This window comes from Phasianus colchicus, chromosome 11 (genome assembly GCF_987193195.1).
Source record: "Phasianus colchicus chromosome 11, bPhaCol1.hap1.1, whole genome shotgun sequence".
NCBI lineage: Eukaryota > Metazoa > Chordata > Aves > Galliformes > Phasianidae > Phasianus > Phasianus colchicus.
In genome coordinates, this window is record NC_143446.1 from 1,606,091 (window position 1) to 1,623,093 (window position 17,003).

Here is a 17,003-nt window from a genome sequence, read left to right on the forward strand (position 1 = left end):
ATGGATGGCAGGCTGCTGGGGCCGCAGGGAGGATGGAGGCTGGCTGCGCTGTGGGGACATCTGGAGAGTGCTGTGGAGACTGTGGCTGTGCCACTCTGAGCAGCATTTCTCAGCTTCGTGCCTCCCTTGTCCCAGCCAGGCTCTGGAGGCAGGAACGTGGCACGAGGGCAGTGTCCGAGCGGAGAGCTGTGATTTTGGCACCAGTTGTGCAGTGCATGAAGTGCCCGCCATCGCGAGGCAGGAGCTGACTTTGCAGCCTGATGTGGCACCGAGCACAATCCTTTCCTTTAAAAGGAAAAAAAAAAAAAAAAAGAAAGAAAAAAAAAAGCCCATTACCATTATTGAATCAAATACCAACAATTTAAAAAACTCTTTTAAATATTGTTGCTGCGTTTCCAGCTGTTAAAATCTTCTGTATTTAGTTATCATAATAACAAAATGCTGAGGCTGATTTGAGCAGCAGGGAGGCAGTGCCATTATTCAGAAGGGTTTTAAATGATCGGGTTTTCTTCAGCGCAGTGGTGCTCTCCTGTCTATTAAAAGGCCTTTTGTTGCCTTGGCACCTCCAGCGGGGCGGTGGGGTGGGATGGTGTGTTGGCGGAGGGTCCCTGCCTCGTCGGCGGAGCACGAAGCAATGCACAGAGCTTCTCACCATGGGGCCGCTTGCCTGGCAGAGGGTGCTCAGAAATGGGAGCGCTCCCAAGGTAACTTGCAGAAGTTTCTGCTCTTTGGTGTTTAGGGAATGCAGATATTGCTGTTCGTGTTGCAGGGAAGGCTTAAAATAGCAGAAAGATGCTGGCTCTGTTTTGCTGGAAACCGGTTCCTTCTGCACAGCATTTGGAAAAGGCTGAGTTGTGCTGCTGGCGTGCGCTGCTTGCGACATCTCCTTAAATCCCTTCCTAGAGAAAAAAGCTATTTTTGCACCATCTCCCAACGGCAGTCAGGGTTGGCAAGGACGTAAGAAGTGCATGAGGATTCTGGGAAGCACCTCTAGGCGGGGGGAGGCAGGAGGGGAGTGAGCTCGCCCTGGTGCAGGAGGAGCTGGTGGGTGCACGGGTAGCACTGGCAGCTTGGCAGTGCCCGTGGGATGGTGGAGCTCAGGGCTGTATGGCTCCATCCGAACGAAGAAACAACCTTGGCTGCTGCTTGGTGAGGGCTGTGCACAGGCAGCAGGGCCCAGGCACCCGGGCACAGTGGGCCGTGTAAACACAAGTCCCCATGCTGTCCCCAGCCTGCACGCTGCTGCCTTGCACACCCCAAAAGGTTACCTCCAGCATGGCGCATTGTGGGTAACGAGATGCAAATTGATAGAGAGACAATGAGGCTGTCTTGTGAGCCGTTCCGACTGGGGCCAGTGTTTAAAAGTCAGCCTGATTGCCTCTCTGGCAATTTGCATAGCATTAACCGGAGAGATTTTCTTTTTAAACTTGAACTTTTTTTTTTTCCCGAGGTCACCTCAAACTAATTACATCTGCGAGGCTGCTTTACAAAAGAGGGCTCTGCGGATGTGATTACAGGGTTTGGAGTGTAAGGAGGAGACTTTCCTGGCACAGGGAGGGGGAAGGCCCCATCCACATGAACTTGGTTAATAGCTGAGCCCTACCCGCTGCCATCAGGTCTGCGTGGGTTTGCAGTGCTTGCTATGGGAGGTGAGAACAGGGTTGGGCACAAGCCTGCGGAGGCTGTCCCCCCATCACAACTTGATTTGGGCTGGGCCACAGCCTGCCACTGCCCATAGGGTGCAGCTGCCACTGGGCAGTTGGTGCTTTGTGATCCCAGGTGACACCTCGTGGCTCTTCCACATGGCTCCCGGGCTACAGTGATTGCTGCATGGGGCTTGCTTTTCTGCTGGTCGTGTGGCACTGCTTCACAGTACAACTGCACAACAGCTGCTCTAAGGAGCCAGCTGGATAATTTTTTGGAGCATTTGTCTCACCTGTAGCTATGCAGGCCATGACTTCAAATAATTAAATCTCATGCTTCGCAGTGTCACTTGCTGCAGCTGGGAGCAGGTCTGCTGAGAAGCCCCTCAGCAGGGTCTGGTGTGAGTGGAGGCTGGCTCAGCTCAGCTCCAAGCCCCAGGCTCCAGTCCCAGATCCCAGCCCCCAGACTCCAACCCCAAGGCCACCCCAAGGCCCCAGGCGCAGACCCCGGCCGATCCGTCCCTGTCAGCCCATGGAGGAGCAGCTTGCTCCCAGGTTTCATCATGTGCCCCACAGCAGGCACTTCTCAGGATCTCTCCCTGTGGGGTGCCATGAAGTACTTCCATCTTCCATCCAACACTCTTCAGCCTCCTCCTCCTCTTCTCCAGGAGAAGCTCCTCCTTCCAGTTCTTCCCTTTGGCTGAGGCCAAGCAGATCACCTCCTTCCTCTCCAGCATCCTCCTCCCCTGACTTTCAGCAGGTGAGCTGAGATGTGCCATGGAGCTGTGATCCTACAGCTCTATCAGCTCTAGCTGTGTTCTCCATTCTCGTGCTGCACCTTCTTTGAGACGACATCCTGGCTGAGCCCAGGAGGACCAAGGGAAGATGTGTGATGACACAGATTATTGGGCATCTTCCTGCATCACTGTGGCAGTGTCCTGCTGGAGCAGAGACCACAGCACTGCTGCCACGGCTTTATGCCCTGCCAAGAGAACTGGGGAGCAGAGAATATTTTTATATTTTTTCCTTTTTTTTTTCTTCTTTCCTCTTTTTTTTTTTTCTTTCCTAAAGATTGAGTATAATCAGAGCTAATCAGAAAATTATGAGCTGTCTGATTGCTGATTAGATTCCTAATGTTAATATAGTCAAGAAGCCTCTCTTAGCGTTGTATTTTAAGAGAAGTGTAAAAATAACGTCTTAGGAGAGTTAGAGCTGCTGGAACAGCAGGGAAGCCTGTGCTAGCTGAAGCAGAGGAGAAGAAACCAGGCCAGCAGAAAGAGCCATGACTGGGCACGCAGAGGCGAGTAGTGCTGCTCAGCACCATCATTGCTGACCCTTCCTATCGTGGGTTTCATGAGTGCACCAAGCTGTTCATTCTGGCCACCTATTTTTGAGGTTTCTTCTGCTCCCAGTGTTCCTGGTCTGCTCCCTAATGTCTCTGTGCTGCTTTGTGATGTCCCCATGCTGCTCCTCAGTGTCTCCATGCTGCTCTCTGGTGTCCTCTGGCTGTTCCCCAGTAAGATTGGCCCATGGGGACCTGAGGGTCAAGACTCACTTCAGAAAGCTGCTACGTGCTGTGGAGTGGCTCCCCTGGAAGCTGAGCTAGGCTTGTGCCAGGCTGCCAGCTGGGCACAGGGCTGAGATGCCCTGTGGAATGTTAGTGAGCACAGAGGGGACGTTCTCCAGGATGCTGGAGGAAATCTCCAATTCAGGCTGCTTGCGCTTGGCTGAGCAGTTGCAAAAATCTTAGGGCAAGTGGAGTTGAATGGGGGTGCTACATCACAGATGGCATCATAGAATCATTTAGACAGAAGAAGACTTATGAGATCATCACTTCCAACCATCAAATAACTGCCAGGTCCACCACTAAGCCATGTCCCTTAGTGCCCATGTGTCTCTGAAATATATCCAGGGCTGGAGACTCCACCCCAGACATCCCCTCCCAGTGCCTGACCACCCGCTCAGTGCAGAAATTCTTCCTGATATCCCATCTGAACCTGCCCTGGTGCAACACAAGGCCATTTCCTCTCACCCTATCGCTCGCCCAGCACAAAGGTGCAGGGGCCCTTCTGTTCCCCACCTTTCCTTCCAGCCTCACAACTTCCCTCTCCTGCACCTGTGTGCCAGTCCCTCCCCAGCTGCACAGCAGGCATTGCGTTTGCATACATCCATGCTCCCCCTCATAAGCTACTCTCCATTCACTCTGCATTTGGCTTTGATCCGTCCTGGTGGTGGTGCTATAGAATGGGCTATATGCTGTATTTATCCCCCATTGTCACCGTTTAATAACTTAGTATAATGTTATCACGGTAATTGTTCCATTTTTTCACTAAGTTCTATTTTGTTCTTAGCAAGTAAAAATAACAGAGAGTGATGAAAGGAGGAAGAGGTTGACAGAACTCTTCTCCAATTGCTGAGCATGAGGTTGGATATCAGGAAAAATTTATTCTCAGAAAGAGCAGTGAGGTATTGGGACGGGCTGCCAGGGAGGTGGTGGAATTTCCATCCCTGGAGGCGTTCAAGAAACGTGTGGATGTGGCACTGAGAGACACGGGTGTTGGGATGGGGTGATGGTTGGACCAGATGATCTTAGTGATCTTTTCCAAACTTAATTGTTCTATGGTTCTATGATAACAACAGAGAGGTCTGCAGCCTGCATCCGGGATGCTTTTGGTTTGGGCCTTCAGAAGCGCCAACGAGGGGGGACAGCTTTGAAATAACATTTCTTTTTAAAACATCCATCTCCAGGACTGTGCCCCTGCAGCTCTGACTGCTCCCTAACTTCTGCCAAGCCCCATGGAAACATCATTGGGGTGGGCAGGAGTGCAGGTGTGGGGGCTGAGTTTTGGGGCACTGCACCACATAAGGATTTGGGGACACGTTTGAGCCTGACACAGAGCAGCAGCAAGGAGAGGATCTCTGGGTTGGGCACACAGCATCCCACCGGGTGCGGGCAGCTCCCCTGCATTTGTCAGCTTCTCTGAGCTCATGGTCCCAGCCCTGCAGCTGAGCCCTGAGTGTGATGTGCACAGAGGTGCGAGGCAGGGAGGGGCCCTTCAGGTCGGCGAGGGGGAAGGCATGCACCTAAATGAGTTTTTCCCTGTAACACATGTCCTGACCTTTTTTAAAAAATGAAATCTATTTTATTAATTTTTTTTTTCTTTCTTTTTATCACATTCGGCCGTGCAACATTTAAGATACGACTGCGGAAAAGGTCAAGAAATGTGTAGTTGTTGAAATCTTGTTCCAGCTGATGGCTTTTCCCTTCGGGGAGCTCTCCCGCTCCTTCTCCTCCCCCAGCCTGGTCTTTAAACAGCAAGTGTCAGGCCTCCCTGCTCCCTGGGTGTAGCAGCAAGGCGGATGGAGGGAAGGCCCCCGCAGTGCCAGCAGTGGTGCTGCAGGACGATGCCAGGGGCACATTTCAGGCACAGCATATAAAGACTCCAGGAAGGGGCAGTGGCTGCACACTGGGCACCTTTCCCTGGTTCAGGCTGCTCTTTGTGAAGCCGGAATGGCAGGGTGGTGAAGCAGAGCTGCTCTCGGTACCCCAGCAGGGCATCCTGCTCCCACATCCCACAGCCTGGCTCCATCCATGGGGGTGCTGGGGAGGACAAAGGCACAGCTGTCGTACAGGTGGCTGCTGAGTTTGCAGGACGTGCCAGTCCCTTCTCCACACTGTCTCAGTGCATTTTTCACCCACCTTCCATGCTTTTCCCTGGGTGTGGATTTTCCTGGCGTGTTGGGAATACGACCGTCACCAGTGCTTGGGCAGCCAGACTCCAGAAGCTTTTGCTTACATTTCCCTGGTGTAAATTCCTAATAATGGACTTTCAAATGCAGCACGCAGCACTGCAAATTTTTGTGATTCCACTTTGTTTGCAAACCGCTTAATTGGCTGCTCGGCACAAACAGAAAACTCTCACAATTATTTTGAAAATGCCTCAAAACCCTCCTCAGCATAGTTTAACCAGATGCAGGATGTCAGCAGGCTGACGGCAGCTACAGGCAGTGTGGTGTGCTGGCTGTCCTTCCACATGCGCCAAGCCAAATATTTCCACTTGTGTGCAGTACAGCCTGGTTCTGGCAGTCAGGGTCCACCCAAAAAGCCACCGGCTTCATCTCAAACACAGCCCGCCTGATCCACAGCACGTGCCTTAAGAGAGCCCACTGCAGACAGAGCTCCATCACTTTCTAGCCGCAGGGATGAGAGAGATTCAGGCTGAAGAGGAGAGATGGGCTCCAGCCACTCCTTTCCCTCCCGTGCCATGTGGCTGAAAGAGTTATTGGCAAACAAGTTAGCACTCTGATAGAAAAATGCTGCAGCGCTTTGTGAAGCCGCTCCATGATCAATACCCGGCCGTGGCTAAGCCGGCTGCTGACTGGATTTCAGATGCCAGCTGCTGGGGTAATAAGAGCCCTGGGATCAACTGTCTCGGAGATTATTACAGGATGAGATGCTTCGCTGCTTTACAGTGTTTGCTAAAGATTTGTATTCCCTATGTGCATATAAAGGGGATATCATTGCTGCCCAACAACCCTGGGCATGTGCAGATGCTGCATTTTGCCCCATCGTTGCATTGCTGCGTTGCAGTGACGGGGTGAAACGTGGCATCTGCACATGCCCTTAGTGCTCTGTGCTGAAGCAAAGCTGGAAAAGCTTCCCGGGGCTCCCTTGGTTGGAGGACAGGAGCACCACACTGAATGCAAAAGTGGAAGGGCACGGTGGGGGCCGTGCAGTGCCTTGCACACAGCGTGGCTGAAGATGGAATGATTGATCTGCAGCACTTGTAAAATAATGGTTTAATCGTTATTAAGGATTAGAAATAATCCTTGAGCTGTATCGATCCCAATCACATTATTCATGATGAACTCGTCGCGCACAGATGGGAATGCCCTGCAGCCCATCCCTGTCACCACGTTCTGTCCTCCCTGGGGCACGTGCCACCCTGCTGCCACCTCCTCCATCCCTGTAATGCATTGATTATCCAAAGAAGAAAAGAACATCTGGATTATTTTTTCTTAAAAACAAAGTTTTGTCCAGATTGACTTTGACAAATTGACATTTTCCAGAGGAAAAATACATTCCACTGAAGTGCCTGTAGTGGGTGCAGCAGTCACCAAGTGCACCATTTGCAGCACTCCAGGCACTTCTCACAAGGCAATGAATAGTTAAAGATGTCCATAAATCTTCCCTGGGCATGCAATAAACAAACACGCTCTTATCAAGTATAGAAAAATGCATATTTCATCACTGCTGCCTTAAATACAACTCGGAATAAATGCTTGCCCTTAATCAGCCATCTCAGTGCATAAACAGAGCATAGAGTGGCTGGGGGAGGGTACAGGATTTGGGCCACTGCTCTGCTAACATCAACCCCCCCAGGGCAAAACTGCCCCAAAAATGAGCAGACATTTGACTTTTATCTCTGATCTTCTCCCTGCGACCCGGGCAGGACGAGTTTCACTGCAGCACCCCGTGGGTTGCTGAACTCCCAGCAGGTGCTAGCTGTGAAAAGCAGGCACTTAGGTTTGGAAATCAAGATTTCAAGAAATAGAAAAAGGTTAAAGGAGAAAATTTTGACCAGTGCGGGCTGAGATAGTGCTGTGATGGAATACTCATCTCTGTGCAGCCAGTAAGAACAAGCCGTGCTGTCCCATGGGAAGATGTATGATGGCACTGCACACTCTGTGCTCCCAGTGCTTTGCTGTGCATGGTGCTCAGCCGAGGCGCTGAGCTGGAGGCACACTGTGCCCAGTGTGAGCTGGGGGCACAACAGGCTGATGGTGCAGGGCCCTCGTGCTCCCATCGTGCTTCCATCAGAGGAGCGGGTGCCTGGGGATGTCAGCAGTGGCACGTCTCAACTGGCTGTGTTCCCTCGATGCTGAGCTCTCCAGGGAGCCTTCCTGGGATGCAGCAACCTTGCCAGCCTCATGGCTGATGAACACCGTGCATCGTTAGGCGCTGCCTCTGCCTGGGAGTCTCTTGCTGAAGGGAGGGCAGCTGTGGGCTCCTGGCTGCAATGCTTGTGTGTGCAGAGGGCTGCTAGGCACAGAGAGGGGATGGAGGCTGTGGGCACAGGAGGCTGTGGGCACAGGGAGCCCCAATGGAGTTTCTCTCGACTCTGCTCACGGCTGGGGGCAGCCATGGTGTGGGCATCACGCAGCTCTACACTCACTCTCCCCTCTTGCTCTCTTTGCAGAGGCTGGCCAACGCAGCAGAGAAGTTCCAGAAGGCCCACCACTGGCAGGACAACATCCGGGTAAGGCTCCAGCTCACCCTGGCCATGTGCCCTGGGGACACAGGCTGTGACACGCCTGTCCCTTTCCTCCTCCCCATCCTTCAGCTCCTCCTTCCTTATCCTTGGTTCCTCATGAATTTTAAAGCTACCGCCATCCCCATCCATAGGGTACGTGGAAAAATCCATTCTGAGCTTGTCTGCACGTGGGTGGGAGCGGGCAGAAGGGGAAGGCTGAACCAAGTGAGGGTTTGGATTCTTGCTGAGAGGTTTCTCGGGGTTTCAGGATTGGTTTTTCAGGGCAAGCACTGGGCAAGGGTAGCAGCTCACGTGCCTGAGGCACCTGACAGCAGTGCCTGGCTGCTGCCGGGGAAGGAGCGCATCTCGGCTGGGAGAGGGAAGATGTTGTTTTAATGATTGCATTTGACTTTGTAATTATGGCAGTGATAACGCTCAGCGGGAATCTGAAGTGTTCTGCCTGGAAATGCTCTCAAATTCTAACAATAATACAAAAGGAAGGAAGGATTGTTTTCCTTCCAGTGCAAATGGAGCCTGCAGTAAAAATATCTGAGTCCACCAGCCCCTTCCTCAGAGCCGGGCCGGATCCTGCCCTGCCACCAGGAGCCCACTGCGGTGGTTGAGGGGACAGCCTGGGGACAGCCCCACCTCTGTGGGCGTCCCTCGGAGTGCAAACATCACCAGCCCCAGGCTGGCAGCCCCCGGGCTCCACATGCAGCTGGTGCTGTCCCACAGTGATGGCTTCTCTTTTTCCTCTCTGTCCCCATTCCTGAGGCAATGCCTTGGCTCGGGGTGAGCCTTGGCCCTAGGGGATGTCACCTCTGGGCTGCCTGCCCCTATCCTTCTGTGTGACAAGCCCCTCACATGGACCCAGTGGCATTTACCTCAGAGGGAACCCTCCTCCAGTGCTGGCCAGCTGGTCCCTGTGCACCGCTGTCCTGGCTCTGCACCTGCCCATGTCCACCTGCAAGGAGAGGTTGGCCACCTTGCAGCTCTTGACCTCTGAATAGGGTGGTCAGTTGGCTCCACTGGGCATACAGATGGAAACAAAGGTGGAAGGAGAGGCTATGGGGGAGAGAATAGAAACTGGAGCAAATCTTGCTCCTATAGACCCTCCTGCCATGGGTGATGGTCACCAAGCACAGATAAACATGGAGAAAAAGGTGAAGGAGAAGCATAAGACAAGGCAAGGTGCTGAGCCGTGCTTGCCAGGTGATGGGTGCTCCCAGCCTGTCCCTGCCCCACCAGCAGCTGTGCCTCCCTGACACTTGTGTGCACTGAGCTTCAAGGGGTTTTCAGGAGTGCACCTGCTCAGCTGCAGTGCACTGGGAGTGCTGGCCCTTCACAGAGCAGGGAGAAGGCATTGCAGGGAAAGGAGAGCTGGGTGAAGGCAGTCCATGTCCTCTGCCTTCCGTTCACCAATAGAAGCAGCTTTGCCTATGGACAGTGAGACAAACCCGCTAGCTGTGCCATCCAGCAGACTGCTATATCCAGTACCAATGGTCACCAAGAGCTTTCTGTGAGTGACTGTCACCCCTTCCCTGGAGATGGGTGGAAGAGGCATCAGGAGGATGGCAAGGTTTGCTCTGCGCAGCGGTGGGGCATGGCGGGATGCCAACCCTGCAGGAAAACCCACCCTGCACTTCTCCCTGCAGCAGCTCACGTTTCCCCACTTTGTTGTGCCACAGCCAAAATCACTTTCTCCCCTTCTGGAGCCTTCATGGGCGGGGTGGGAGAGAGCCAGTCCTGGTGGTAACCAGTGTGCCAGCAGCAGCTGTGGCACTGGGAACTCTTGGCTCATTTTGCCATTTGTGACACAAACCTTTCAGAAACCCACTTTCATTGAAAAATATTTTTAACAGCACTGTTTGCTACCACTTCATCAAGGTAATTAGAAGCGAGTCACCTGGAAACAATGCGCAGCCATGCGTCACCACGCAGCTTTATCAGGACAGTGCAGAGCTGGGTGGGATGCTGCTGGGATGCTGGGGCCGCACTGCCAAGTGCAGCTGCCACTCCTGCCTGTGCTGCCCATGGGGACGTGCTGGTCCCACCACCCGAGCAGCCCCACCAGGATGAGGTGCCAAGGACCACAGTAGTGCCCACAGCATCACCGTGCTCCTTTGTCCCACCAGCTGCTGGTCATCCTGGCTGCAGCTCTCCCTTGCTCTCTCCGCGTGTCATTTCATAACCTCGAGCTGGAGTTTATGACAGATTGCACCGAGCGTGGTTATTTTTGTGTTTCCATCTGAATGCGCGACGGCAGATGCTGAGTGTTTGCAATGCATTAGTGCTAATGGCAGGACCATTAAACATTAGAGTCGCTCACTGCAGATGGGTTGCTATGGAGGTTCAGGGGAAAATGAAACAGGAGCAGAAGCGAGGACGGCTGCGAGGTCGCTCCCAGCAATCACATAGCACTGATCTCTGCCTGGAAAGTTTCTTCTCCCTCACCAGTGCTGGGGTTTTTGGTTCCCATGCCACACACTGGCGGCACTTTCTTTCCTGGGTGGCATTGGAAGTATCTCCACTCTGCGCCGTGCACCACCCATGTAGTCCTGCCATCCTTCATTCTGTGTCATCACACACTTCATCCATTCCAGGGCCATGTCCTGCAGAGGCCGCCCTCCTCTGGATGCACAGAGCATATGGAGGCTGTTTGGGTCCAAGCAGCAGAACAGCTGCCCCTGCTCCTGTTGCCCTGCCAGTCCTCTGTAGAAGATGTTTCTGGTCCCCAGGTGCACAGTCAGGGCCCTGTGGGGTCTGTGTAGGACATGCATGCTGTGCAGTCAGAGCTAGGGGCTCTGTTCCACACAGGGGGGCATGGAGCAATGTCCCAGGTGCTGTTCCCATGCTGTAGGTGTCCCCATCCCTGTCCCCAGTAACATGCTGCTGCGCACCAGCTGCCATCCCCTGCTTTCACATAGCTCAGATAAGAGCCAGGTGCAAAGCATGATGGTAAGAACACCAGCACACCACACAGCAACTGGCTTTCCCTATTCCTCCATCCTCATCTCCCTCTTATTCCACCATGCAATCCCAGTGTACATCCCCACCATGGGGTCCCCAGCTGGAGCACAGGGCAGGTGATGCATGGCAGTGCAGGGACCACAGCTCTGCAGAATGGTGACAAAGCATAGCCTGCACAACACACATCAAGGCATGGTGTTGCTGAGTTCAGTGTGCTGGGCAGCAGAGCTCTTTGTCCCTTTAAGGGACACTTAGGCGCTGCGGAGACCCATTTATGTGCGCTTGGCAGGATTATATAAATTGCCTTTAAAAGTTGACTTCTTTATAAGCCATTTTCTGCTTCATAAAATGTTTATTACTGTTGTTTTTCTCCCAGTTCGTCTTCCTCACAGCATTTTTCCCTGCTACATGGGGAAGTTCCCCTCTTCCATATGTTTCGGGTGCAAAGCGCTTCCCTCTGGGTCCCATCCCAAAGGTGGGGAAATTACCCTTTGGCAGTAACCCCTTTGGAGCTCTGTGCACGTCAGCACCGCACTCACGTTTCTGTTTTGTTCCTGCCTCTGAGCACATGCATTATGGGATGGTCCCCACAGCCAGCCATACTGCCACTGCAACAGCCGTATTTCCCAAAAAGATTCGAGTGCTGTGCCGTGCTGTGGCACAGAGGTGGCACAGTGAGCCCGGGCTGCCCTCCATCGATAACTCCCACCTGCAAACAAGGAAGCAAATAACAAAGCCCAGATAATTTCAAGCTCCATTAGAAATGAAACTCAGGGGAAAACGGGAGCACTGTTCGCCAAATGGGGAAGGACAGAATGAATCACTGAGGCTTCACTCACTGGGGAATGGCAGAAAAGCCCAGCATGGCAGTGTGCGCTTGCAGCCCAGAAGGCTGACTGTGTTCTGGGCTGCATGAAAAAAGGGGTGGCCAGCAGGGAGAGGGAGGTGATTGTCCCCCTCTGCTCAGCTCCTGTGAGGCCCCATCTGCAGCACTGCGTCCAGGCCTGGGGCCCCCAGCACAGGAAGGACGTGGAGCTCTTGGAGCGGGTCCAGAGGAGGGCACTGAGATGTCAGAGGGCTGGAGCAGCTCTGCTATGAGGAAAGGTTGAGGGAACTGGGCTTGTTTGGCTTGGAGAAGAGAAGGCTCCAGGGAGACCTCATTGTGGCCTTCCAGTACTTGGAGGGAGCGAATAAACAGGAGGGGGAACGGCTGTTTGTGAGGGTGGATGGTGATAGGACAAGGGGGAATGCTGTTAAACTGAGACAGGGGAGGTTTAGGTTGGATATTAGGAGGAAGTTTTTCACATGGAGGGTGGTGAGGCACTGGAACAGGTTGCCCAAGGAGGCTGTGGATGCCCCATCCCTGCAGGCATCCAAGGCCAGGCTGGATGTGGCTCTGGGCAGCCTGGGCTGCTGGTTGGTGACCTGCACACAGCAGGGGGTTGGAACTGGATGAGCATTGTGGTCCTTTTTGAACTCAGGCCATTCTATGATTCTATGGCAGTGGGAAGGCAGTGATGGGAGCACGGTGGCTGGCTAAGCAATGGGAGAAGGGCAGTGGGAGCACAGCAGTGGGGTTGTGGCTGGCTGTCCCCAGCCCTGCTCTGCAGCCATGTAGAACCACAGCAGCCTCTGCGGTCAAAGCATCTTCAGAAGGGCAAGCACAAGTTCCTTATCCGCGTTTCATTTTTCTCCTCCTTTAATTACAGATCCTACTTATCGGTGGAGAACAGAAAGATCGCCACTGTAACCTTGCACTTGCCCTTGTAGAAGGCTTACCTAAAAAGTTAGAAAATAAAATCAAATACTCTAATTTGCAGTCGTCTTGCTATTTCAAACCCAGTTTTCATTACAGCACAGAAAGTGCATTGAAGCTGTGTTTATAACCCCCTTTTAGATAACAAATCACATTTTCTTTTGGCTGGCGAGTGTGTAGAATTGATATTTTTTTTTTCAGTTTAATGGGTTTGTGTGTTCAGGAATGATCTCCATCAACTGAGAGTCTTTATTGTGTTTGATATAATGTCAGCTTTCATTACGCTCTGAGAATTACTGTGTTAAAGCACCAACCTTGCTGTAGAGCCATTCTGGACGAAAGTAGAACAAGAAAATCATTCACAAAAACCGCGGGGTTGTGCCGTTTGCTCTTAGGAGAAGCAGATGTGCCTCTGGGGGCAGCGGGGATGGATAGGGCGAGGGGTGCCATGGGCATCCTGCTGTCCCCCTGCCCTGGGACAGGGTGCCATCGGCAGGGAGCATCCGCTTGGTTGGGTGACGGAGGTGCTGACAGATCACTTAAATATTCCCCCTGCTCTGTCAGAGAGGAGGAAGGAGGAAATTGCTTTTCAAAAAAAAAAAAAAAAGCTGAGGCAGATGATGATGGCTGTCCCCACCTGTCCTTGGTGGGGCTGCTGCATGCACGGAGCTCTGTTTGTGGTGCATTCTGCTTCATCCTTTGGGCCGTAATGGGAGGGATTCATCTTGACACACAGCTGTGGGTCATCCTGCATTCCCACATGCTGCATGTGGGTTTCTCCAGGAGCCGGGGGCCCCCAGGTGTGTGCTTACCACTGCTGGCAGCACCAACATGCCCGGCTTGCTGCATGCTGAGGTGCCAATGGAATGCCATCCCTGTCCCATGGTTCCATCCTCCCCCATGTTCTGACCCTACTGGGCTGCAGCTCTGCCAGCAGAGTGTTGACCTTTCTGATGTCATTTTCAGTTGCTGGAATTGTTTGTAGAATCATGGAATGGCCTGGGTTGAAAAGGACCATAATGTTCATCTAGTTTCAACCCCCTGCTATGTGCAGGGTCGCCAGCCAGCAGCCCAGGCTGCCCAGATCCACATCCAGCCTGGCCTTGAATGCCTGCAGGGATGGGGCATCCACAGCCTCCTTGGGCAACCTGTTCCAGTGCGTGTTAAAAGCAAAGATGTATTTCAGTGCTTGCAGAGGCTGGGGAAGGCATGAGGGGGGTTGGGGTCCCCATAGGGCATGGGGCAGCCCCACCCAGGAGGGGACCACAGAATTGAAGGGCGTGGTGCTGGTGGCTTCACCAGTTTTTGCAGATTGCTCTGTGATTGCACTTAACCACCAGGGTAATTTCCACGTACTGGAAGACTAAAATAACCCAGTGCTTCTCTGGTAATGATGCTCATGGTGCTGTCACACAGCTGCTGCACTCAAGTACTTAGTGCTACACCAAGGAGCAACATCCAGCACCTGCCAGTTCAAACCAGTGCTCCACCAGTTCACAGCAGCAAGTGCTTCTGCACAGGTTCACTTCCAAGAGCCAAGGGCAGTGCTGGGAGGGCTCTTGCTCCCAAACCTCTCAACATCTCCACCCACTCGTTTTCTCTATTGGAATTTATTCAGAAGGACAGCAGAAATACCAGCACTGTTTACACAGCCCCTGTGCTTGGTTGGGTCAGAGGAGGAGGAGGTGAGAATCGGGTGAAGAGCACAAGTGTGGCTTTAAGAGCAAATGCAAGGGAGAGGAAACCGTAGTACTCCCTGCTCCCTTTTTGAGATCCCGGTGTGGAGCCATGATGATGTCCCACATGTCCCCTGCACAGACATCACCATGGAGCATGGACAGAGTGACTCCAGCTGCTGACATGGTCAAGTCCCCAATCCCGTGCACCAGAGGGGGACAGAGCTTTTTGGAGGAGCTGATGGAAGATAAAATGAATAACAAAGCCCCTTCTGGCTGGCTGTTGTTAGTCACACTCACTTCTGATTAAAGCTCGTTAAACATGAAATTAGCTCGTTTGTGTTATGGGTCTTCAGGGGCTCTTCTCACTGCAAGGTGCAGATGGCCGCGGGCCAGGGGCATGGTGCTGGTATGGGGCAGGGCTGTGGGGAGGGAAGTATCCAGGGGCAATATATTATTTTTTCCTTCCCTTGTTGCCTTGAACCCCTCAGCATCTCACAACAAATCACAGATAATCAATAAGTACACTCCCTTAGCGATTGGGCTTTTTAATAACAAAAACCAGAAGGTGCTGTGTTGAGTTTTTTGCTCCCCTCTATCAACATTACCTCATTGCCAGACCTGGGGGGGCTGTGGAGGGGACATGGGGGCTCCCCACGGGCCATCCCCATGCTGTGGGCAGTGAGCAGTGGCAGCCATGCAGGGTGTTCCACCACTGCACCCGCATCGCCACGTGCACAAGAGAGCCCCGAGCGCCCTTTAATTCCCCCCTGTGCTGGGAGATGAGATGCTGTTCTGACAGTGTGACGGCTGCCTGCATCGCCAGCCTCTCTCCAAGTGCTGTCAGCTGCCTCGAGCCCTAGTGTGCAGGGAGAGGGATCTGAGCAGACCTTTCTGCGTAAAGAGCTTTTAAAAACCCCAAATTAAGGCCACAAAGTGAGGATGCTGCTCACCGTTCTACCTGTGCAGGCAAGGACAGCCACCTCGCTGCCTGGCTGTGCCACAGCTCCCACAATACAACTGCAGCATCCCGGGCATGGGGACACGCTGCATCCCAGTGACTGGGTGACTGGCAGAAGAGCGGGCTGTGCATGGTGAGGGTCTGCATCCCAGTGCTGCGGTATGGGGAGGGGTACGGGGCAGTGATGGGGACCCCCCGGTACCCCTATCCATGCCTGGCTCTAATGCAGCTCTGCTCTCTCTGCAGGAGGAAGATATCGAGTACTACGACTCCAAGGCAGACACGGAATTCGTGAGTGCTGTGAGTACTGTGAGTACCGCCGTCCCTTTGCACCATGGGTGCATGCGCATCGCTGTGACCCAGCCCCGGCCACACCACAGTGACATCCACCCCTGGTCCTGCTGGGCAGGTCCCTGTGCTGCTGCTGAAGTTTCTAAAATTAAAGCCGGCATCTGAATTTCAAATGAAGAGCAAATCTTTAATTAGTGACTGAAGCTAATTCTTTGCCCTCTCCCTGCGCAGCCATCCTGTGATTTCTGGCAATCAGGGCTTCAAATCCGCACCGACAGTCCCCAGGGAACTGCCATCACCCCACGTCACACCGAGCTGCTGGCACGCAGGGAGCTTTGTGCCACAGCCCAGTGCAGGGCTGTGCTGTCCCTGCATGTGGGGAAAGGCACGGGGCAGGATGCTGTTCACCCTGCCAGCAGCGCTCCTGCACTTATGCCATCGCTGCCACCCAGCGTGACCCTGGCAAATTTAATTCTGGCAGAAAATAATGGAGAGAAAAGAAGGTGGTGTTGAAATAAAGAAGGGGGAAGGCGATACCAGTGGGTCTGAACCACACTAAATAGCGCTCTTTCTGTCTTTTCTTTTATTTTGCTTCAATTTTTATATTTAAATTGAGCAGGATCTCGCTGAAATGAAGTTGGTTCTGATAGACAATGCCTATTCAGTGTAACCAGGACTTATTCACCAGCCTCACACTGGGTTTAAGGAGGGAGAGAAAGAAATGAGCTTCCTTTTCATTCTGCTTGCACTCGGCTCTGCTATCTCCCTAAGCAGATTTTGGATTTCTGAGTGGGCTTTAGCAGCTGGGCCGCCGGCACGTGTTCCTGGGGGACCACAGGGCTCTCCGCGTGCTGCAGGAGCAGTGCTCCTCACTCCCTGCCAGCAGGGGACGGGGAGGGGATTCGTCCTCAGAGTTGCACTCAGGGCAGCACCCGCTCTTGGCGGGGTGCAGTGGGCAGAGCACAGAAGTGAAGAGGTTTGCAGCTGTGTGTGCCAGGGGATGGTGCTCAATTCAGGGCCTGGGTCAGGATGCGCAGGGCCGTGTTGCTCTCCCAGGGGATGGTTTCCCAGGCAGTGAAGTGGGGTTTAGCTGTGGCTGCAGAGATCCTAGAATCACACCTTCATTCAAGTTGGAAGGGACCATTGAAGGCCATTTGGTTGCACTCCCCTCAGTGAACAAGGATGACCATGGCTCCATCAAATGCTCGGAGCCCCATCCAGCCTGACCTTGGGTGTCTCCAGGGATGGGGCACCACCAGCTCTCTGGGCAGATGTCCCCACAACACGGCAGCATCAGTCCTTGGGGATGTCCTTGTCCCCATCCCTGCAGGACCGCTCCCCACTGTGCCTCCAGAGCAAAGCTGGATGCCACAACAGCCCCACTGAGAGGTGGCAGGGCTGGAGTGGGTCTTTACTAGGGAAACCCAAGTGGCCCAGAGTCATTCCCATGCT

The 17,003-nt window shown here is 53.3% G+C and overlaps 1 protein-coding gene across 3 annotated transcripts in view; it reads left to right on the forward strand.

Annotated features, from left to right (window-relative positions):
- CACNA2D2 (calcium voltage-gated channel auxiliary subunit alpha2delta 2) overlaps positions 1–17,003 on the forward strand; it is a 128,227-nt gene that overhangs the window by 90,307 nt on the left and 20,917 nt on the right. For 2 of the 3 annotated variants that reach the window (XM_090147897.1, XM_090147899.1), the window contains exons 4-5: positions 7,844–7,903; positions 15,507–15,569. In XM_090147897.1, the coding sequence (XP_090004023.1) occupies positions 7,844–7,903; positions 15,507–15,569 (123 nt within the window). The remainder of the gene's footprint in view (positions 1–7,843; positions 7,904–15,506; positions 15,570–17,003) is intronic. The other variant, XM_090147898.1, reaches the window with a different exon arrangement.